At 43.1% G+C, this 24,478-nt stretch overlaps 1 protein-coding gene across 3 annotated transcripts in view; it reads left to right on the top strand.

Moving 5' to 3' along the window:
- The window catches only part of GOLM1 (golgi membrane protein 1), a 57,363-nt gene extending 33,315 nt beyond the window's left edge, over positions 1 to 24,048 (top strand). For all 3 annotated transcript variants that reach the window (XM_045043449.1, XM_023242229.2, XM_045043450.1), the window contains exons 5-10: positions 226 to 328; positions 7,989 to 8,118; positions 12,485 to 12,644; positions 13,334 to 13,606; positions 15,124 to 15,237; positions 21,809 to 24,048. In XM_045043449.1, coding sequence (XP_044899384.1) covers positions 226 to 328; positions 7,989 to 8,118; positions 12,485 to 12,644; positions 13,334 to 13,606; positions 15,124 to 15,237; positions 21,809 to 21,885 — 857 coding nt within the window. In that variant the 3' untranslated portion in view covers positions 21,886 to 24,048. The remainder of the gene's footprint in view (positions 1 to 225; positions 329 to 7,988; positions 8,119 to 12,484; positions 12,645 to 13,333; positions 13,607 to 15,123; positions 15,238 to 21,808) is intronic.
- The last annotated feature ends 430 nt before the right edge of the window (positions 24,049 to 24,478 follow it).

Below are 24,478 nucleotides of genomic sequence, written 5' to 3'. Positions count from 1 at the left end.
CAGGAAGGAGATTTAAGTGAGAGGTTTGGAAAAGAACCTAGGTGCAGATTTGGGCCGGGTTGCTGATTTTCAGGGCTCCTCCATGGTTCTGGAATGTTCTGAACCCTCTCTCCTTCCCTCCTTACTCTCCTGTGTGCCACCACCCACTGCGTTCTGATGTGTCTGCTGTTGTCACGATGGCTGTGCCTGTGACCTGCGCGATTCTGGGTCCTCCTCTTGGCTCAGACCAGTTAAAGGCCCTGCAGAAGAATTATGGCAGGCTGCAGCAGGGTGTTCTCCAGTTTCAGAGGAACCAGACCAACCTGGAGAGGAAGTTCTCCTACGACCTGTAAGTGCGTCTCTACATCTAGTGTGCACCCCTCGGGGGCTGATGTGTTCTGAGCAAGGGGGCGGGCGGTGGGCATAAGCTGGGCTCCCCCTTCCCGTCATGGAGCACACAGGCTCTGCGGGAGGTCCAGTCCTTCCAGGGGAGTCCAATGTGCTTTATTACTTAAGCGTGAGCAGTGCCTCAGAAAGCTGTGGAAAAGCCGGTGGCTCATAATACAAAGTAAACAAGAGGGCGGTGCTCCTTAGAAAGAAATGACTTTGTCAACACACTTTTTTTTTTATAACATATTTTTTTAATGTTTATTTAAAAAAATTTTTTAACATTTATTTATTTTTGAGAAACGGAGAGAGACAGAGCATGAGCAGGAGAGGGGCAGAGAGAGGGGGACTCACAACCTGAAGCAGGCTCCAGGCTCCGAGCCCGACGCAGGGCTCTAACTCACAAACTGCAAGATCCTGACCTGGAGTCAGACGCTCAACTGACTGAGCCACCCAGGCGCCCTGAATGTTTGTTTATTTTGGGGGAGAGAGAGAGAGAAAGAAATCATGGGTGGGGGAGGGGCAGAGAGAGAGGGAGAGAGAGAGAATCCTGAGGAGGCCCGGGGAGCGAACCCACAAACTGTGAGCTCATGACCTGAGCGGAAACCAGGAGTTGGCTTAACCGACTGCGCCACCCAGGCACCCCCTTATCAACATACTTTGTGAAGTTACATTAAGTTTTAAAGTGCAGGTGTACTGGTGGTTAAGTTAATAATCGAAAGCCTTTAAAAAACATTTTCCTGAAGTGCTCAGATGTGTCCCAAGTCCATCTCCTAGACTGAATGGCACTTTGGCATAGTATCAGTGATTTGTTTCTGGGTGTCGGCATTGTGGACGTTCTGTTTCTGTGAGATTTTAGTGTCTTTCTGAATTTCTGCAGTGACAATGGAGTACTTTTATTTTTCAGCTTTACTGAAGTATGATTGACGATCATTATGTGAATGTAAGGAATAAAGTGTGATATTTTGATATGCCTGTACCTTGTGAAATGATGTCCCAAATCAAGCTAGTTAACGATTCCTCATCCTTCTGTGTGTGTGTGTGTGTGTGTGTGTGTGTGTGTGTGTGTGTGTGTGTGGTGAGAACACTTAGAATCTTCACTCTCGGCAAGTTCCAGGCATACAGTACGGTATTAGTCACCACAGCCCCCATGCTGTCTGTCCCGTCTCCAGTTACGACAGTCTGTTTTAAGCAGATGACTTCCATTGCGTACAAAAACCCTACACTTTTACTTCTCAGAGTATTTTTATGATCACAACAAAATGATGAACTTCTAGAAAGTTAGCTAGACCCCATAGTAGGACAGTATAAACCAACTTAGAGACTGGAGAGTAAGTTGTAGTCTGTGTATTTTTTCCCCATAAAGGCAGAATAATTCCAGTACAGGGGGTCTGGGATTCACAGGCAACCAGCCACCTAGGAGCCTGGTCCTCTCTTCCATTTGCTGACTTCTCCCTAGTCCGTGTTCGAGGTCATACAAATTTTTCACGTAATTGTAGTCACCAGTAGCATTTTAAAATCATTTTTTCCACTTACTTGCATTAGGTATAAATAAAAGTCTGTACTGCTCCAAAATGTTATATCGTTAAAAATGGCTGGTTAATATTCTACGATGTGGGGGCACCAAATTTAATTCACGATTTGCCTGTTTGGATATTTAGGTTACTTCTAAGTTTTGGTTGTTATAACAAGCTTGACATCAATACGTATAACTTTAAAAAATTATTATTTTGGATTATTTCCTTCTAAAAAGGACTCACCTATAGGTTAATGTTTTATAAATTGCCAAGTTGCCTTCTGAATAAGGTTCTTCACACTGCTGCCCTCTTTAGGATTCTGAAGTCCTTCCGAAAGATTGTCCCCCCCCCCCAAAGCAATTTTTTTCCTGATCACTTTAAAACCAACTAAACTAAACTAAAACCAACTAAACTAAAACCAGGAAGCCCCAACTACGTAAATATTCAGAGGACCTGCACTAACAGTCAATACAAAGGAAACATAATTCGAAAATATGCATATGGGTTGCCTGGGTGGCTCAGTCAGTTAAGCATCTGACTCTCGATTTCAGCTCAGGTCACAATCTCATGGTTCATGGGCCCTGAATTGGGCTTTGTGCTGATGGTGCAAAGCCTGCTTGAGATTCTCTCTCTCCCTCTCTCTCTCTCTCTCTCTTTCTCTCTTTCTCTCTTTCTCTCTTTCTCTTTCTCCCTCTCTGAAAATAAATACACATTAAAAAATACACGTATGGAAACTTACTCAGCTAGGCCAGTGGTTCTTAATTTTAGATGGTGATTCTGCTCCCAGGAGACCTTTGGCAATGTCCGAGGACCTGATGCTGAGCATCCTATGATGCACAGGGCGGGCTCCACAACAGCATCTTTTTTCTGGCCCCAAACACTAGTAGTGCTCAGCAGAGAAACCCTGAGTTAGGCTAGTAATCAACAAGATGCATTCAGACAGAAGTGAAGACTGCCCCAGTCTTATTATTCATCCTTAAAAGATACCCTAATGCACATTTTCCATCCATTGATTGAAATAGGATAAGCCATTAATGGCCTCACTTGATAAATGTTGACCCAGATGAGGTTGGCCCAGCCGGAAATCAGAAATCAGCCAGGCCCGGGGAACGGGGAGGGCAGCTCTGCTCCCCATGGAGGAGCAGACAGTGAGCACAATGGCTGTGTGTGCTGGCCTCACTCTTTTTCTCTTAGGAGGTCAGAAGCTAGATTGCAGCTCTTTCTAGCTGACCTCGTATATTGCAGTGGTTGTGCCCAGAGCCTTGTCCCAGATACAGCAGGTTTCGTGGGGATGACATTTGTGGAATGCTGGAAGCTAGAATGAATTATTCTTAATTTCTTTGAAATACAGACCCATTCTGAGAATCTGATAAAAAGTTATGGGCACCTTGTGAGTCATATATTCAAAGTTGTGCATTCAGTTCGTGGGACAACTGAAGCATACCTTCACCCCCTGTGAAGACACCCTGTCTGGCCTAAACCTTTTATAGAAGGCAGTCCTGGCAGTGAAAAAGCCGACAGCAAGGCCAGGGTTCCTGATGCACAAGTTAATATTCTTTCTTTAGGATCAGAGGCGGCCCACATCCCCACTTCTCATGCCTGCACCTGTGGCAGACATCACTAAGCGATCACTGTATTGATCCACACACTGCTTTGCAGGCTCTCTCCCCAGAGCACTTAGGGTTGCTTTCTCACATGAACTGCTTGTCATCTCATCTCCACGCCATGAGGAAATAGTTTGCAAAAGCTACTGCTGGAATGCAACAGCACCAGTCGGATGATCAGTGCCCTGGATGATCGGGTGACCTGCCTTGATAGATCCCTGTACCGTGTACATTCCATTTACAGCGACTCCACCCGTTAACAATAATCACTGGTGGTCGAGTCCTGTGTGTCTCTCCTTTTAGCTCTAGTTAATGACTGAATGTTCACCACATGCGTGGAAGAGCAAGCTTACCCGAGGCCTTCAGGAAGTAACACTGTCACAGTCCATATGACCTGCGACTTAGAATTGGAGCTTCAATCTGAGGTTGTTCCCTTAATGCTGTTGAGCTGGAATGTGGAAAGCTGACCTTCATCCACAAGGCTGGGAGAGAGAGGCTCTTTGTACTTGATTTTGGCAGGGCTGAGAGGAGGTGAAAACAGTACATTGTTTCCCATTGGTAGGTTTTTAAAGGCTCAGGAATGGCTGTGCACCTGTTCACTTGCTTCTGGGATAACGTCTGATAACAGTGAATTGGAATGGTTAGTACTTTGAGGACAGAGATATCTCTTTTTGTTCTCTGTGTTGAAGCTACTGGTCTACCACCGGGGACTCGTGTGTTTGTAAGAATTTTATTTAAATGAATTTTTCAACAAGCCTTCTCTTGTTCTGTAAGCTGTCCAAGGTCAGGAAGTCTGGCTTTCATTGATGCCCTTCTCTCCCTGTGGGTCATTGAGAGCCACTCAGTCCTTTGAACTGAAGGGCACATTACAGGAGTTCCAGGCTAAGTGCACCCATACCTGGCTCCGAAAGGCCTGTGACTCAGAAGAGGTGGCCGTGTCATAGAGGTCTGGCACAGAGCCAGGAAACCCCAAGTCCCTTCTGGGTTCAGTCTTGTCACTTTCTGTCCTCTGGCTCTGGTCAGTGTCAGACTTTCAGATCACCTCCCAGCTTCCTTATTTGTACAAGTGGGTAATTCTCCCATCACTTTTCAACCCTGACACACAAGTTACTCTGAAAATAAATCCTATGCAGAAAGCTAACTGTGATGCTTCAGAATGTCTTAGCTAAATAGGGGCTCAGTCTGAATTAGATTATATGTTCCAACAACAACTCTCTGACACCAGCTGGGTGGGTGTCCTCCAGCTCAGTTCATTTTTATTTTTATTTTTTAAAAATAAATCTTCAATTTTGGAACAGTTTTAGGCTTACATCGTTGCCACAGAGAGTTCCTGTAAACCGCAGAGCCATTTTCTGTATTGTTAACACTCCTACATGGATGTGGTGTACTTGTCACAATTAATTAGCCAGTGTGGATACATTATTATTAACTAAGGTTCATACTTCATCCGCGTTTCCTCAGTTTATCCCTGATGTCCTTTTTCTTTTCCAGGATCCCCCATTAACATTTATTCACCATGTTTCCTTAGAGTCCTCTTGCCTATGACAGTTTCTCAGACTTTTTATAATATTGATAGGAATACTGGTCAGGTATTTTGTAGAACAATTTCCAGTTGGGCTTTATCTGGTGTTTTTCTCATGGTTAAACTGGGGCAACACATTTCCAGGGGAAGGCCACCGAAGTAAAGTGCTGCTTCCATCAGCCTGGTATCAAGGGGACTTACTGTCCATAGGGCTTGTCACTCTTGTTAATCTTTACCTTACCGAGGTGGGGTCTATCAGGCTTCTTCACCGTAAACTTACTGTTACTTCGCCCTCTGTGCTGCTGTCTTAGGAAGTCAGTGTGCATAGCCTACACTTGAAGATTGGGGTGTTATGCTCCATTTCCCCTAAGGGCAGGGTGTCTACATAAGCTATTTGAAATTTTCCTGCACAGATCTGGCTCTTCTTCTTACATATCTAATTATTTATATCAGCGTGGACTTAGGAATATCTATTTTATACCGTGGGTTATAATCCACTACTATTTTATTTATTTTTTGCTCACATTGTTCCAGTTTTGATCATACTCCCAGCAGTGTGCCCTGCACCCTTTTTGAGCACTCCGTGACATTCTGGCACCAGAAGACGCTCCAGACTCTTCTGTGTATCCTAGAATCACCCAATCAACCATTTCTCTGAGGAGCTCCTGGTTGCTTTTTAGTTGGAGAGTGGTGCTAAGAAGCCAAGATCTGGGGACTGGGTGTGTTTGTTGCTGCTGGGGTGGTGGTGTTTCTGGGCCCTATCAGCTACAGAGTAGAGAGACCTGTGTGTGTGTGTACTAACCTGGGTTATATGCAGACATTGATAAATGTTTCTGTTTGTTTCCAGCTGTATTCATATTAAACCAAGCATGAATTCATGCTGGTGTCTCCAATTCTAACCCTTTTAAGTTAATATAATAGTATATAATTGAATATGTTCTCAACTTGGGACTGTATGCAATCATTAATATTTTGTGCCTCAAAATATTTTTGAAACTGCCTATGGAAAAGACTGGCCATTGCTTCTCTAAATCTGTTATTTTTTATCCCCCAATGTAATTCTGCATTCCTAACCCTACTTTCAGTTAAGTATGGCCCAGTGACTACATTCTGGCCAGTGGGGAAAGGTAGTGGTAGCGTGGGACTGTAGGAAGGCTTCTGAAGATGAGGACAGTCCACCACACCCTCCTCTCCTTTCCCTTTCCTCTTCGTTTCTTCCTGCTGCCTGGGACTCACACAAGAAGGCTTGGACTCTTCACGGACACCCTCTGACATCACCCCATGGGGAGAGGATGTGTTCCTGTCAGGTGTGGGTGGAAACACAGGCTTCCCACGTGCTCTCCAGTGACACTACCATGGTGTTCTGTGGATCCGAGGTCCCTGGCCAGTCTGCCTTCTTCTCTCTACTGTCCAGTCCTCTTATGTTTGTTTTAAATACAATGCCCAGGGTTTTTAGTTGTGCTTAATGGGAGGACTAGGGAAAAATACATCTATTTCATCTTTCCGGAAGCGGAAGTCCAGTTGGATTTTGACACTGTCCAGAGTTAGCACAAACCCCACAGGTTACAACGGGCTTTGGTCCCAAGACTCTCCCCTCTTCACATGACACCCACAAGTTCTGAGTGTCCCCAGGCCGCTTGAACTCTGCTTCCTGTACTGCTCAGGGTTGATGGTTCTCTAGAATGATTCACAGAACTCCTCAAGCACGTGCTGTACGTACAACTGCAGTTTTATTATAAAGGATGTAACTCAGGAACAAGTTATATGGTAGAGACTTGGTTTTAGGGCATTTGTGGGGGAGACAGCTCCTTTCCTAGTGGAATTCGGTGCTACCTTTCTAGTACATTGGTATGTTCACCAGCTGGGAAGCTTGCCAAGCCTCATTACCCAGAGATTTTATTGGAGGTTTTATTACATAGGCACAATTGATTAAATCATTGGTCGCATGGTTGAACTCCATCTCTACTTTCCCCATTTCCTGGAGGATGGGGGTGGGGCTGAAAGTCCAACCCTATAATCATGGGATTGTTTCCTCTGGCCACCAGCCCCCATCCTAAGGCTTCATGAGCCAGCGAATTAGCATAATCTGAGGTCTGGTCCAGAGAGACTCCCTTTGACTAACAGAAGACTCTCCTATTACTCAGGAAATTAAGGACTTTTAGGTGCTCTGAGCTAATAGCTGGGGACAAGACCAAATGTATGTATTTCTTACTATATCTCAGGTTGTATATATATTTTTAATTTTAACTTATTTTAGAGAAAGCATGAGTCAGGGAGAGGGGCAGAGAGAGAGAGAGAGAGAGAGAGAGAATGAGACTATCCCAAGTAGGCTCCACACTCAACATGGAGCCCAATGTAGGACTTGAATCCACAACCCTGGGATCATGACCTGAACTGAAATCAAGAGTCAGACACTCAACCAGCTGAGCCACCCAGGCGCCACAACACAGATTGCATTTTTTTAAATACTTTTTTTTCGGGGCGCCTGGGTGGCACAGTCGGTTAAGCATCCGACTTCAGCCAGGTCACGATCTCGCGGTCCGGGAGTTCGAGCCCCGCGTCAGGCTTTCAGAGCCTGGAGCCTGTTTCCGATTCTGTGTCTCCCTCTCTCTCTGCCCCTCCCCCGTTCATGCTCTGTCTCTCTCTGTCCCAAAAATAAATAAACGTTGGAAAAAAAAATTTAAATACTTTTTTTTCTAACCAATAAAATTCACTTGTTTTAGAAGAGTGTGACAAATTTTTAGTGAGTTTCAGTCAACTAGTTTTCTTGCCACTTAATAAGTGAAACACACGTGTTGCCCTGCCTTACGTATGCTCTTGAGATACAGAGCTGGAAGCAGGAAAACGATGAGCTCTGTCTCTTATTGACACAGTGGATTCCATGGTCATGGCAGGAAACACTTGGTGTATAGACACATCCCTAAATATTTGTCTTTTTTTTTTTTTTTTTTTTTTTTTTTTTGCTTTCTTTCACCAAAGGAGCCAGTGCATCAATCAGATGAAAGAGGTGAAGGAGCAGTGTGAGGAGCGAATAGAAGAAGTCACCAAAAAGGGAAATGAAGCTGTCGCTTCCAGGGACCTGAATGAAAAAAAGGACCAAGGCCAGCAGGTAATCCTCGTTTTTGTTCTGTCCAGAATTTCCAGAAGGCTTTCCTCCCCTCAGTTCAGACATTCACTTCCCTTATCTGCTGTCTGATTTGCTCTTACCTCTGCTGTCCCTGGTAGGTTTGGTTCCCTGAGACATACCAGCCTTGTCTCTGGATGCTGGGACTCTGACCGGGTATGCCGGGCTCTGACCCGACCCCATGCTCAGGGCTTTACCAGGGTGACTCCACAGCCACCCTGGGAGAGAGTTGCTGTTGTTCTGTTTTGAAGGCCCTGAGGCTCATGGAGATGGTTAAATACTGTGGCCCCTGCACCAGCTGGTCAGTAGGGGGGCCGGGAGCCCATGTTGGCAGGGTGTGTGAAGTTTGGCCCACGAAGCTGCTGCTCGAAGCCTTCAGGAAATCTTCGCTTGTTAGTTTTAACTATAACCGTTTTATTGAGAGGTAATTTTCATTCCATACATTCACCCATGTAACAGTCACAATTCATTGGTTTTTAGTATATTAAAAAGTTGTGCAACCATTACAGTGAATTTTAGAACATTTTCATTACCCCCAAATAAACCCATAATTGTTAGCTCTCCCATCTCATCCCTAGAAAACCATTAATCTACTTTGTTTCTATAGATTTGCCTTATGTGGACATTTCATGTCAATAGAATCATATAATATGTGGCCATTTGTGTCTACATCCTTTCACTTAGCATAATGCTTTCAAGGTTCGTCCATGTGTTTGCATGTATGAATACTTCATTCCTGTTTATGGCTGAATAATATCGTGTGTGTGCACCACACTTTGTTGATTCATTTGTCAATTGATGGGGATTTCGGTTATTTCTAGTTTTTGGCTTATTATGAATAATGCTGCTGTGAACATTCATGTAGATAGACATTTTTGTGTGGACCCAAGTTTTCATTTCTCTTAGGTATATACCCAGGAGTGGAATTGCTGGGTCATATGGTAACTCAGTGTTTAATGAGAAACTGCCAGACTGTTTTCAAAAAACAATCACACTCTTTTACATTTTCACCAGCAATTTGAGGGTTCCGATTTCTCCACATCCTTGCCAACTCTGGTTATTATCTGTTGTTGTCATTATAGCCATCCCTGCGGGTGTGGAGTCCTATCTCATTTTGGTTTGTATTTGCATTTCCATAATAACTAACATTGAGCATCTTTTCTTGTGTTTTATTGGCCATTTGTATATCTTTCTTGGAGAAATGTCTATTCAGATCCTTTGCCCATTTTTTAATTGAGTTTTTTTAATGTTTTATTATTATTATTATTATTATTATTATTATTATTATTATTGAGAGAGAGACAGACACACACCAAGCAGGAGAGAGGCAGGGAGAGAGGGGAACAGAGGATCTGAAGTGGGCTCTGTGCTGATAGCAGCTAGCCCAATGTGGGACTCGAACTCACAAACCATGAGATCATGACATGAGCTGAAGTCGGATGCTCAACTGACAGCCATCCAGGTGCCTCTGATTGAGTTATTTTATAATTGAGTTGTAGGAGTTCTTTATGTATGTATATACATACACACACGTATGCATATATATATATATATAAATGCACACACACATATATATGTATATATAGAGAGATATCAGCTATATGACTTGCAAATATTTTTTCCCATTATATGAGTTATTTTTTCACTTTCTTCATGATGTTCATTGAAATATAAAAGTTTTTAGTTTTGACGAAGTCCAGTTTGTTATTCTGTTGCTTCCTATCCCAAGGTCATGAAGATTTATAATTTCTTCTAAGAGTTTTATAGTTCTTAGCTCCTACATTTAGTCCTGTGATCCATTTTGAGTTAATTTTATGTATATGGTGTGAGGTAGGGGTCCAAATTTATTCTTTTGCGTGTCAATATCCAGTTGTCTCTTGGCACCTTTTTTGAAAAAACAATTCTTTCTTCCACCGAATTGCCATGGCACCTTTGTTGAGAATCAATTTACTGTAAATATGAGGGTTTATTTGTGGACTCTCGTTCTGTTCCATTGGTCTGTTTGTCCCCTATGTCAATACTACACCACCATGATTACTGTAGCTTTGTAGTAAGCTTTGAAGTCAGGAAGTGATGAATCATTCAACATTGTTCTTTTTAAAGACTATTTTGACTCCTGTTTGTTGGTTGACTTTCCATATGAATTTTAGGATCTGCTTGTCAATTTCTTCAACAAAGTTGGATGAGATTTTGACTGAGATTACAGTGACTCTGTAGATCAGCTTGGAAGTATTGCCATCTTAACAACAAAGGACATCTTTTGTTCTATGAATGTGGGATGTCTTTCCATTTAATTAAGTCCTTTAAAAATCTCTTTCAAACATTGCTTCTCAACCTTTTGGCTAAGATCAAGTGTAAAAATCTCTTTCAAAGAATGTTTTGTAGTTTACAGAAGTCTTGCACTTTTTTTTGTTCAGTTTATTTGTATCTTTTATGCTACCATAAATAGAATTGTTTAAATTTTATTGTCTTACTCATTGCTAGTGTATAGGAATACAATTCACTGTTCTATATTGATATATATATATTGTATTGCAGCCTTGCTGAACTTCTTTATTCTAATATTATTTGTTGGTGTATGATTCCTTTGGATTTTCTGTGTACAATATTATGTCACCAAAAAAGAGAGATAGTTGTACATTTTCCTTCTCAGTCTGGATGCCTTTTATTTCTTGTTATTGCCTAGTTGCCCTGGCTAGGGCAGTGCTAAACAGAGGTGGAAGGGCAGACATCCCTGTTCTTGATCATGGAGAGAAACCATTTGGTTTTTATCATTAAGTCTGATGTTAGCTATGTGTTTTCATAGATGGAGTTTATCAAGCTGAATAAGTTCCCTTCTGTTCTTAATTTGTTGAGTGTTTTTATCCAGAAGAAGCATTGGATTTTTGTCAATTTTTTTTTTTGCATCTATTAAGATGATCATGTGTTCTTTTGTCCTTTATGTTGATATATTACACTGAATGATTTTTGTATGTTTAACCTTACATTCATGGGATTTATCCCACTTGGTCATGGTATATAATCCTTTTATATGTTGCTAGATTTGATTTCACCAGTATTTTGTTAAGGATTTTGGTGTCTGTATTCTTAAGAGATATTGGTCTGTAGTTTTCTTGTCTTTGGTTTTGGTATCAGGTAATATTTGTTTCATAGAATGAGTTGGGGAGTATTCCTTTCTCTTATTTTTTGGAGGAGTTTGTGAAGAGCTGGTATTGATACTTTAAATGTTTGCTAGAATTCACTAGTGAAGTCATCTGGGCTTGGGCTTTTCTTTGGAGGACATTTTAAAATTACTAATTCAATGTCTTGTTGTAAGTCCACTCACATTTCCTACTTCTTGAGTCAGTTTCGGTAGTTTGTATTGTTCTAGGAACTTGTCTGATGTCATCTAAGTCCTCAAAGTTGACATGCAGTTGTTCACAGTATTCCTTTCTAATATTTTTGTGTAAGGTCTAATATTTTATTTGTATCTATTTTATTTTTGATTTTAGTAATTTTTCTTTTTCTTGTTTAATCTAGCTAAAGGCTTGTCAATTTTGTTCTTTTCAAAGAATTCACTTCGATTTCATGCATGTTTTCCGTTGTTTTTCTATTCTATATTTCTTAATTCCTGCTCTGACCTTTATTATGTCCGTCCTTGTTTTAGGTTTAGTTTGCTCTTCTTTTTCCAGTATTTTAAGGTAGAAGATTAGATTACTGTTTTGAGATCTTTCTATTTTTTTTCCTTAATATAGGCCTGTAAATTTCCCTCCAAGCACTGCTTTAGCAGCGTCCCTTAAGTGTGGTATGTTATGTATTTGTTTTCATTTTTCTCTCTTATTTGCATTTATTGTTTTTTCTTTGATCCACTGGTTATTCAGGAGTGTGTTGTCTCATTTCTACATATTTGTGAATTTCTCTAATTTTATCATCGTTGATAATTGCATTCCATTGTGATTGACATCATACAAAGCATGTTCTCCGATCATTTCAAATTTGTTGAGGATTGTTTCGTTGCCTAAGTATGTTTCTCCCTGAGAATGTTCCATGTGCATTTGAAGAATGTGATTTGCTCCTGTCAGGCCAGTGTTCTATAGAAGTCAGCCTGGTGTGGTTGGTTTATAGTGTTCGGGTTTTCCTTGTCCTTGTTGATCTTCTGCCTACTTGTTAATACAGTATTGAAAATACTTTCTGGGAGATCTTAACCTCAGAGCTTGGATTTATGCCAGCTGGTAGAGCACGATCGGTGTATATCATAGCATTTCTCAAGGTTTCAGTGTGTTGACTGTCAGAAGGACATCCACTCCTTGCTTGGGATTGTTGTGAGGTTAAGGTCACGGAGCCCCCTGGCCGTCCTGTGCTCCTGTTTCAGCTCCGAGCCCCCGAGGAGCCTCAGCCCAGGCCACAGGAAGTCGACCTGCCCCAGGCAGAGGTGCCACCAGTGAAAGGAAACGTGCCCAGCGATGGGGAGCCCCAGACACCAGCCCCCAGTTCTGAGGTGGCTTTGGATTTGAGGAGACGAGGTGAGAAAGGTGAGTGAAGCTTGGTAATTATACACGGAAGCCCTCTGCAAAGCCATGTGATGACAGCTCGTGTCCAATATTTGTGCACGGGGCCTCAGGACAGAGTGTCCCTGCTGGAGGCAGTTGGTGAGCTGGGTTTGGGCTGCAGGAGGAAGGTGACGGTCTCTGTGGGCACCTGGAATTGGTGCCTCCCTCTCTTACCTCTCGTCCCTGTAAACCAAGTGCCTTGTTCTTTGGCAGCTGTGTAAAGAGAGGCCCAGGCCGTGCTTTATTGAGGACATCAGCGAGACTGTGGGATTACAGGGAGATGGCTGAGTTCTGGGCAGCTGTCACTGGGAACCAGAGGCTGCTGTGTCCCTGTGGAATGACTCCGTGGCGGCTGGCACAGCCCACTCCCAAGTACTTGTCTCCGTTATTGCCATCAGATAACCTCAGCTTGTTGGTTGTCCCTGTAATCAGGATAACTGAGTCCAAATTTTTTCCCTGAAGCACTTCTCTCTTCCTCATGGGTCTGAAGATGAGCTGCAGGTTGAGTGGCACCTGGAGTCTTTACGGAGTCACAGAGTAAATTACCCAGTTGCTCCCCTAGCCACAGCCCCTGGGAAGGCTCCAGAAACTGAGTGGTATGAGGGGTTGTGTTTTTGTTCCAATGAAAGTAAATGCTGGTGAGGTTGCAGTGAACGGTGTTCTGTGCACAGAGGAGACCAACGAGATTCAGGCCGTCGGTGAGGAGGCTCTTCGGAGGGACGAGCCGGGGCTGCCGCCAGCACCGCCGGGCCCAGAGCAGGTGGCCGATGAAGACAGGCCTGCAGGTGGAAGAGGCACTGGGGAAGCGGAGGCGGTGGGCCACACCCCGCGGGCGCCAGCAGCCTTGCTGGAGAGCCCAGAGAACCAGGACACCGAGGACCTAGAGCGGGACCAGCTGGTTGTCCCCGACGGGCAGGAGGAAGAGCAGGACGCTGATGAGGAAGGTGTGTGAGCTGCTCTGTGGGCGTCCGCAGACTCCTTTCCACCAACCATCCCCTGACACTGGAGGGGCCCCTAGGAAGCTTCCCGAACAGCAGTTTGCCATCCGCTGGTCTCATTCCTTGGGTGTCTTACAGAGTGGGAGGCGGGAGGGAAGAGCTGTGTGCTCGCACCAGTTGCAGGTTCACAGGGAGTCGGTGGGGGGGTGGGGGGGAGTGTCTCAGTGGAAGGCCTGACGTGGGTGCTAGGTGCCTTGTGAACGTAGCCCACACTGGGCCACACACCTGGCCTGCGTCTTCCGCAGCGTCACGTGGTGTGGTGTTGCCACTGGTGCCCTGGGAATGGAGGGAGGGATGACTGGGTAGAGGGGGTTTCGTGCCAATGTGCGCATTGCAGCAAAGTGACACGTGACTCCTCCCTCTCTGGTTTGGTTGACTTTTCTTTAAAGGCACACGAAACTGTGGGAAATGGAGATCAGCACAGTATCCTGGGGTGTACTTGGGTCCCTAAAAGTAGTGTGGAAGACTTCACTCCCGACTGAGCCAGGAACACTTAGGAAGAGAAGATACCTGTCAGTGGGATGACCCACTAACAGGAGTGGGGAATGTGCTTGTTTGTGAAAATTACCTTGATGTCCTATCGATCTAATTTGTATTCAAGTTTCTCTTTCTGAGGAATGTGCTCTCACGAGGGTGCAGTTGAAGAATTAAAAAGAAAAGGAAAGTCAGGGAGCCGACCCAGTGGCACTCAGGTTTCAGACTGTCCGTGGAGCGTAACAGCTGAAGATTGGTTCGAGGTCCCGCAGGGCCTGCAGGATACACGTCGTCCTGGGGCATTTGTAGTGACCTGATTGTACAAGAAAGTGGCAGGGGCCAAAGGCATGTGCTTCACTTCCATGTCAGGCAGTGAGCAGAGGGAAACATACCAGAGTGAAGTCTATCAATATGTGTATGTGAGACATTCACGTGAAACCCTATGAACGTGTCTCTTGAACACATTTCGTCCTGATCTTTTCTGGTTGTTCTCTGTGGGGCTGACTTAAGTGATGAATAGTTGAATTGTGTAGGCAGGATGGAAAAAGCCATCCTTCGACTCCCAGTAGCTGCTCTATTTCCTTCTGTCAGAGTCACCAGCCCTTCTGTGGAGGTGCCGTCATTAACTAGAAACCTGTTGTTTCCAGCAACAGTGGTGCCTTCCTTTAACCTTGAGTGGATTGTGTCTTCAGAAAACTGGAATATGGGTTTAATTCATTAGGTTCCTCAGTTCCAGCCCTGAGTATTGTTGAGGGCCATGGTTTATATGGACTCAGAGTTTAATTGGACAGAACATAAGTAGAGACCTCGCACCTGCTGTTTGTTCAGGCAGCAGGCACACAAGTCCTCCCTACCTCCCGAGAGGTCGCAGAAAGACCAGATCATTAAGCTGTCACCTGGAAAACCCCAGTTCCTGGGCTCGGGTGCCCCTATGGCCTCGAGAGAGAAATGACGTGGGTTGTGTGCTCTGTGCCTTTGCTTGTTTGCAGGAAGAAACCAGCAGAAGCTGGGAGGAGAGGAGGACTACAACATGGACGAAAATGAGGCAGAATCGGAAACAGACAAGCAGGCAGCCCTTGCAGGGAATGACAGAAATCTGAATGGTAAGAAGTGTAGTGGAGGCGGGGGTGGGGAGGTTCGCCTTGCATTTCCCCTTGTGGTCCTTCACTTTGGCAGTGACTAAACAATGTCTCCCAACATTACTGTTGTAAGTAATCCATCATTTGAAGGAGACTTTCTTTTCTTCAGAAGCCTTTATACATCGTTCAGTGGAGGGAGGGGATGGCAGAGAAGCCCAAGATGAAGACCTTTCAGAAAATCTGCGTGTTCAGGGGGCCGAAGCCCTCGGGTATCAGCTGGAGCATTTGTCTTCGTGACTTCTAGGGGTTTCCTGACAGAATGGCTAGGTCACCACTTGATCACTCTGTAGCAACAATCAAAAGGCCTCACTGTCTGCACAGTACTTCCAAGCAGCTTTTTATAGTGGCACTTTGTGTTATTATTTTGAATTTTTAAAGAATGCAGGGCAATGGGATGTATCAGATTCTGGATTTGTCCATTGGCTTGTGATTGGATTCCGGTTGGACATCTTGTAGCTGTATGTACCCTTCTTATTTCACACCAGGAGGCACATACTGGTTTGTTGACAGCACTGCCTGCCAGGTCTCGACATCGCGAAGGTCCATCTTCCCTTTGTCACTCAAGGGGGATGCTTTGAAATGGTGTGGCTTTAGCATCCATTGGACACCCTGTCTACTGGTGGCTTTCTTGACCCTGTCATCCCTCACATCTATTACCTCCTGTTCTTGAAGGATCCCTCCGGCCACATACTCTTGTTTTAGTATCCTGTGCTTCGTTGGTTCCCTTTTTTAAAATTTATTTTTCTGTCAGATTCTTGGTGTTTCCTTTCTTACTTTTTAAGAGTTCTTTTATATGCTAGGGAGATTGCCCTTTATCCATGATGTCAGTTGCAAATACTTATTCCCAGTTTGATTTTTGGTTTTATATAGTGTCTGTCATATGACTTTTAAAATCTTTTATGTCCTCCCCTCCCCCTTCTCCCCATCCCCTAGACTTATCCCCTATCTTGATCTTTCTAGTCGTCGCAGACTTTGAGTCTGGAGTTCTCTCTTGTCCCACAAGAGAGTGGAATTGAATATGAGAGAGGCTAATGTCCGGGAGGAAACAAGAACCCTGAGAAAGGGTCCTTGGTCTGTTTTTGTTAGGATCAGAAGGCTGACAAACATGATGTACGTGCAGAAAGAGACAATGAAACAGTGATCATTAACTCGGGTGTGAGATATGTGGTGTTAGGGGTTTGGGTCAATACAAAACAAAATCCCAGTGCTGAGCAGATGGCTGTTTATGGCAGGCACCAGGTGCTGTGTCTTTTTATCTTAGCTTTTCTAGGGGCTAAGACAGAGCATGCTACCTCAGGGTCAACAAGATATTTTTCTCACTAATTAGCTCTGGGCATTTCCACCCTGTGGCGGCTTTGCACCCTGTGCTTTGTTTTACTTAATGACTAATCCTGGGCACTTCTGCCCTGCTGCCGTGGCTTTCTGCCTCTACCTGTTTTCGAGCAGACACTTTCTTTCTGTGGAAGTGGCTTTCCGCTCTGTGCTTTGTTCTACGATGAGCGCTTTCGTCCTGTGGCGGCTTTCCGCCCTAAACTTTGTTAACCCATTGGTGCAAACTCCGAGAATTCTTAAACTTATTCCCCACATCTAGTAAGCATTTTCTTGAGTTGCTTTATGGGTTTATTGCTCAAGTGGGTCTCCCTGAACACCATAATTTAGTTTTTCCCATTTTCTTAGAATTGATACATCTTTAAGTCTCTCTCAGTCTACAGCTTCCCCTTCCATTCCTTTCCTCCATTTGCCCTGGAGTTTTCCCCAGTCTATACAGTGCTGGTTATATATTCATTGTACAACTTAGTATGTTATTTCTGCTCTGTTTCCTGTAAATTGGCAGCTGATATCCAGAGGCTTGATAAGACTCTGTTTGAGTTCAAGCCTGTGGTAACATGGTAGGCAGTGGTATGTTCTTTCATCAGGAGGCAAGTAATGTCTTTGTTTTGTGATGGAAGGATCAGTTGATGTTCAGTGCCTTCCTTAATTCTTTGGTGGTGGTGTTCTAATTGAACCATTTCTATTTCATTGGTTGATTGGGATATTTTTATAAATAGGCAAGTCAGTGGTTTTAGGCATAGAACGTAGGATAAATGCTTCTTTTTATTTATCAATTTTCACAATAACGAATTATTTTTCCTGTTATCCTTTGAAGGTGATGATTTTAAATATACAAACTTAATGGATTTAAACCTATTTTGATGGGTTTCATTCAGTTGTATTTATTATTCTTTTTGAAGTTCAAGTTGTCCCATCTTCTTTGACTAGTGGGACCTTCCCCAACTTTTATCTGCTTTTCAGGTCCCTTGTCCCTACTCAGCCTCTGCTCTCCTTCACACTCAGCTCTCTGAGTTTTCTTTTTTTTTTTTTTTTTGCTTGTGGGGCTCTATGTGGGAAGGAGCCCCAGCAGATGAGTTTCAGAAGTTTGTGGGGCTCAGCCTCCCCCAGCCTCCTCGTCTTTGCCATGGCCACTTTGTGGTCACCTGCTGTGGGGGTGGCAGAAACCCTCTTGCTTCAAGCTGCAGTTTGTACATTGGCCCAGTACTTTCTGGTGTAAATGTGTTGCCTGTTTGGGGTTCTTTTCTCCTCTTCTCAGGTCCATCAGGTGCTCCATTGCTCCCATTTTTTTTCTAGACACTGTCTGCTGCTGTTTGTCTCTGCTTGTGTTTTGGGGTCTGCAGGATTCCTTGTCATCTACTCTTGCTGTGAATGTCTGTGGTTTTTGAGTTTTTTAATGTAGTGGCTTCATGTGGGGACCCAGAGATTCAAAAACTGTGTCACTGTTGCCACTGTCTTTCCAGGATCATCTGGTTTTATATTTTACATTTAGATCTCCGATTCATTTGATTAACATCAAATGTATTCAAGTATGTGGCACAAGTTTGGGTCCAATTTTCTTTGTCCGAAGAGCCGTTCATTTGGCCCAACACCATCTCAAGGCTAGTGATTTGAGGCACTACCTTTACCAAATAGATTTCCATTTGTACTCAGATCTACTTTTTGGTCTTTTTGTTCCATTGGTTTCTCTGCTTACTCATACTGTACCACCATGTTCTAAGTGTAACAGCTAGTCCTTCTGGAAAATCTCAGTCAAGATCTCTTTGAATAATACTTCTTCCCATTTTCCTTCTTTAACTCAGGTCAGAAATGTTAGATCCTGGGGCAACTGGGTGGCTCAGTTAGTTAAGTGTCCAGCTCTTGGATTTTGGCTCAGGTCATGATCTCAAAGATCATGAGATTGAACCCTGCATCAGGCTTGGTGCTGATAGTGTGGAGCCTGCTTAGGATTTTCTTTCTGTCCCTCTGCCCCTCCCCTACCCTCTCTCAAAATAAATAAACTTAAAAAAAAAAATCTATCATATTAAAAAAAGACCTTACCATTCTTTTCCTGTCTCTTACCCCCTTTTTCATATTACCCATTTCTTTTTCTTTAAATTTATTTAATGTTTGTTTATTTTTGAGAGAGTAAGAGAGCATGAGTAGGGGAGGGGCAGAGAGAAGGAGACACAGAATGTGAAACAGGCTTCAGGCTCTGAGCTGTCAGCACAGAGCCTGATGCGTGGCTCAAACTCATGAACTGTGAGATCATGACCTCAGCTGAAGTCAGACACTTAACTGACTGAGCCACCCAGGCGCCCCTCCTATTACCCATTTCTGCCTCTCTACCCTGCATTCAGAATGATTTCCTCAGACATAGCTTCTAGTTCACCAATTTTTCCTTCAGCTATGCCTTCTCTGTTCTTTAATCCATGCTTTGCTTTCATTTCTAAGTATTCTTATTCCTTGCTCCTATTTTCAAACATCTTTTATTTCTTTAAATATATCTGAGTTTTGGGGCACCTGGGTGGCTCAGTTAAGCATTCAACTTCAGCTCAGGTCATGATCTTGCAGTTCATGAGTTCAAGCCCTGTGTCGGGCGCTGTGCTGACAGCTTAGAGCCTGCTTTAGATTTCTGTGTCTCCTCTCTCTGCCCCTCCCCCGCTCATGCTATCTCTCTCAAACATTAAAAAATATATATAATCTCCAAGTTTTCTATACCATGTTTTCCAATTGCAGTGTCTGAAAACCTTGTGGGTATTTCTTTTGTTTCTGCAGATTGTCCTCATGATAGCTTGTTTCCTTGTGTTTTGTGCTTTTTAACTGTGAGCTAGTTTCCTGGGAACTTTATCTGTAGGAAGTCTCAGGGGACTGAGTTAGAGTAGTATTGCACTAGAGATCATTCACCTCTAGTAGTCTCAAGGAGGGTTACAGACTCACTACCACTTCAGTAAATTCTCTTCGGATTTTTTTGTTTCACATAGGAAAACTGAGTTCAAATTATACACTTGCATGGTCGTCTCGATTAAGAAGTCCCGTATTCTAACCACTTAGGTTTTCTTGTTGCTCATTTTCACTGCACCGCTTTTCCATTACCTTTAAACCAAGGACATGAGCATTTGGGAGTTTGTTTTATATACGGGTCTGCTTCTGGACTTTCTGCCTTGAGTGCAGTCCTCATCTTTATGTTTTGTTCCTCTGCATCTTTTGATGCTATGAAGGGAGAAGCCCAGAGTCTTCAGGCTTCAGAAGTCCTCAGGGCAGGTGTTCTTTTGATGCTTATTACCTTTAGGAGTTCTAACTTTTACTTCATTGTTGGCCTCATAGATTCCTTCTTTTTTTTAACGTTTATTTATGTTGAGAGAGAGTGAGAGAGGGGCACAAAGAGGGAGAATCCCAAGTAGGCTCCACACTCAGCATGGAGTCCTAGGCGGAGCTCCATCTCATGACCATGAGATCACAACAACCTGAGCTGAAATTGAGTTGAATGCTTAACTGACTGAGCCACCCAGGTGCCCCAGATTCCCTTTTATTCCTTTTTTTTTTATTATAGACGATGCATTTTAGTATCTTAAAGTTTAACTTTTTAATTTAAAAATAATTTAAAATAGTATATACCCTTCACCCAGGTTTCCCAAATGTTAACATCTTATTATGAAGACATTAATACTGACACAATGCTATTATTCTGATGTAGTGAAGTGTCCAACTAATACCACTTTTCTGGTCCAAGATCTAAATCCAGGATTAAACACTGCGTTTATTGTCATACCTCCTTGGGTCCTTTAACCCCAAACCATTTGTCTTCATCATTTACGACGTTGATAGTTTTTGAAGTGTTGTAGCGAGTTATTTGGTAGAAAGTCCCCTAATTTGGGTTTGATTCAACAGTGCTTCTTTAAAATATCTTTTCATATTTCATCCAGCATGCCAGTGACTATAGTTGGTAGAGTTGAGGGTTCTAGAAATGGGAATCCTAACTTGATTTTTATTTTCAGACTGTGTAGGCGATTTAATGCAGAACATGAACATATTAGCAAGTCAGAATTTTAAGCAAATACAAAGCCAATTTTTCTGTTCCTTATCATTGGTTGCACCTCAGTCCTTGGAGGATTGCACACCTTTTCTGGTGTGGTTACTGCCTTACACCTCTTTCACCATCCTTTTAAATCTAGTAGTGTCCTAAATGTCTGGCTTTGCAGTGAAGCTTTGGGCTTTCATCCCCTACACTCAGGTGCTCCAACAAAGCGAGGACAGAGGCAGAGAAAAATGCTCTGTCAGCTCTTTTAAGTTGAAGAATTATCACCATCATATCATTAAAATAGTTTTCAGACCCTGCTGACTCCAGGGAGGTTAGAAAAAGGCACCCCTTCCAGCTTTCAGAACTTTTTGATTTTTATTTAAAAAAGTTTTTTTTAAATGTTTTATTTTTGAGAGAGAGAACGGGGGAGGGGCAGAGAGAGACACACACAGACACAGAATCCGAAACAGGCTCCAGGCTCCGAGCTGTCAGCATAGAGCCCGACATGGGGCCTGAACTCAGGAACTGTGAGATCATGACCTGAGCTGAAGTCAAATGCTTAACTGAGCCACACAGGCACTCTGAATAGAGAACTTTAAGACAGTTAATTCAAGGCAGCCATTTAATTCATTTGAGCAAATCACCATTTAATATGTAGTAGTTGTAAGTCAGCATGGTGGTTTTAGATTTTGTGAGGTCTTTTCCTGTCCTTTGTGTGTCAGGGGATAGAGCAAGGATGGTCGAGCTACAGGGAGGCTTTGGGCTTCGGCTCCGTAAAGGGAAGACTTTGCAGTAGAGCTGACGGGGGTGGGGGGTGGCGGTAGATGCACTGCAGTGCCTGCGTCGGGCTCCCTGTCAGTTTCACAAAAGGGATGTGAGCAACACACAAGGGTTGTGATATCAAAAAATGTTAGAACATTTTGTATTGTCCATTTTAGAGGGCAATGGGGGCATTATTTCACTATTTTAAATAGGGAGTTTTTATTTGATGGCTTTATTTCATGGCACCTTTGTGGCCAGACCTGTAGCCTCTTTGCTCTGCTGTCCTTGATTGGGAATGCAGTGCCCCATGATATTGCCATGGGAGATGCTGTCTTCTTGATGAGGCAATTTCTGGACACGTGGGTCAAATGCAGCCTGCCTGGCTGGTTTTCCTAAATGTTTTAATATCAGAATATTATGTGTGGTTTTTTTTTTCTTTTTTAGTTCTTAATGCTGAAAATCAGAAAGGAGACATGATAAATTTACTTGATCAGCGTGAAAAGAGGAATCACACACTCTGAATCGATTGGAATCCTGTACTTGATATCAGGATTGAACAGAGATCACTACAAAATATTTATGAGGGGTTGAATACTGTGAAATGTACTAAGTAAAATACACATCTAAAGATGATTGTTGTGGAGTTTTAATATGTATTTTATGTAGGAAAATGATGGTCTGTTAGGTGGTTTTTGGGGGGTATTTTTGAAGTGTGTACCATGGTGTCAGTTTGTCAGCTGATAGGTAAGAGAAGATCAACACCAAAAATAGAACCCAAGGTTTCCTGCAAGTATGGTGACAGTGGCACTTCTTCTGGAATGTAACTTTGCTGAAAACAATCAGAGCCTGTAGGAAGAGTCTGTCTTCTGACACCAAGAAGACCCACCACACCTGGGCATTCTTCTCTGGTACCTCTGGTGTCCCCATCACATGCTGTGCTGAGCAGCAGGTACCAGCCTGGTATTTCTGTTCTCCCCGATCAGCAATGAATGATTACTGGTTTATGTTGTCATGCGCTCACTTCTGGTTCATTCTGTGGCCTAGAGCGCAAAACTGTTAACGCAAACATCACTACCAACAGTTTTAAACAAGTCTGTAGACAGAGACATTTTGTGAGAAATTTTTAAAAGACCACTTGTATAACCTTTGTCATTAATGTACAAAAATGCTTCTAAGTGACTTATAATTTGAACATTTGTGTTCTCACTTTGCTTAGTTATGTGTGGGCAAAGCAAAATGGTCTCTAAGAAGTCCGTATTACCAAGAGCCACAAATGGATTGACTTTTGCCGCTACAGGGGCAGCAGCAGAGCTGATCCTGGGGCTGTGGCAGAGCATGGAGGGCAGCAAGGCACACGGTGGCGTGTTTGCTGTGGACAGACTGCCTGTTCACTACAGGAGGACAGGAAGCTGACACTTAAGGGTATATACAGTTGTTACACAGATGGAAAGTTTAGAAAGGCCGGAGAAACGCAAGTTGTTTTTGGCAGTCTATATGTTTGGCTCGTAGTTGAGGACTATTTAAAAAAGTGATTTAAAAATCAATGTTAATTTGAAAAGGACTAATCCTAATTCACATTGAGCTGCTTCTCAGTATTTCTGGTAAATAGGCTCTTGCCACTTACGAATGACTGGCAGAGTCACACTTGTGTGACTCTCAGGCCCTCTAAAGGGCAAGTGGGTGGTGATGCTTATTAGGAAATGGGGGCCCAGAGAAGTTAGAGCCCTGCAGGCCAGACAGCTGGCAAGCTGGACACTGGCCCCTCAGCTGGTCTGGACTCCCCATACCCCTGGCAGGCCCTGAAGGCAGGACCTGGTTTGCATTCAGGTTAAGATCTCCAATGTGAATGTTACTCACGTAGGATATCTTGTTAATCACTAAGATTAAACTCCTCCACCTGGAAAAGGCAAAGAAGGATGTTAAACACAGCTTTGTAAGGTTTTATCTAAGTCCTTGTCCAACTTCCCTTTGTGTCTTAGCCTTAGGGCTGATAGTTTTGCTTTTTCAATAATTAATAAAGTCTCTTCATTTCACGTTTAATCAGTGTGCATAGAGTTCTGAGAAATAAAGGACTGTTAGTCCAATTGCTTTGTTTTCCCTTCATGCCCTACTGGGTCCCTGAAGAATCAGCTTGCAAACTGGATTAAGGGTGGTGATTTGCCTTATTAAACCTTTTGTGGACTGAGCTGGGGCGTGAATATAAATTAAAAAAAATAACCACACTGATTCCATCTTCATGTGCTGAGGCTCCAAAGGCCATTTGTTCAGGAGGGGTGTCCTGTGAGCTGTTTCTCCAGACAGTCGTGCTTTATTACCCCTGGCTTACCTTGAGATCATGCAGGCACCTATTGCAAGGCAACGATTCATACATGTGTTGTGGTTTTATTTTAAACAAAAACCTGTGTAATAAGCAAGTAGATCTCAGATCCCCTACACTTTGGTTTTTTGGTTTCAGCCAAAATTAAATCAGCTATTCCCATTTTTAATAGGTGCAAACTTTTAAATTCACACCTTCCTCTATACTCAAAATGGCGTGTAGACAGGAGTGTGAGGATTCATCTTTTTTCTACGGATGGGACTGCAGATTCCCTACGCAAGACTCAATCAGATTTCCTGAAGTGTAAGCACTGCACATAATGTACTTTCATGTGATGGAATTTGAGAAATAAACCAATCCCTGTTAAGTCTGTGTGCTGTCATTCTATAACTAGACCAGTAACTAGCAGGATTGTTTAAACTGGTAGTATCTGGTTATCCATTCACAGTGGAACCTGAGGTACAAATTCAAGGTTCTTTAAGGTCCAAGGGATCAGTCTACTCCCACTAAGAGATTATTAATTACAAATAATCGATAGTTTATAGGACACTCAACTTCTAATGCTGGTCTCTGAAGTGAATTTTAGAAAAAACACAAGAAGATTCCATTAACTGGGTTATATATTTTTTCACATTGTCAGCTTAGGCTTTGAAAAATGTTCATTAGTGTCTGAGTTGGGGAAATGGCTTAATTGTGTAAATAATGGTATGTGTTATTTTCTCAGAGAGCAGTACAAAGTGTACTAAGCTGTCCCTTAGAAAATGGCTTATAAAATTCTGATAATGTATACATTGAAG

The sequence above is a fragment of the Felis catus genome, chromosome D4 (assembly GCF_018350175.1).
Source record: "Felis catus isolate Fca126 chromosome D4, F.catus_Fca126_mat1.0, whole genome shotgun sequence".
Classification (NCBI taxonomy): Eukaryota; Metazoa; Chordata; class Mammalia; order Carnivora; family Felidae; genus Felis; species Felis catus.
This window is presented reverse-complemented; position numbering and strand designations above follow the sequence as displayed.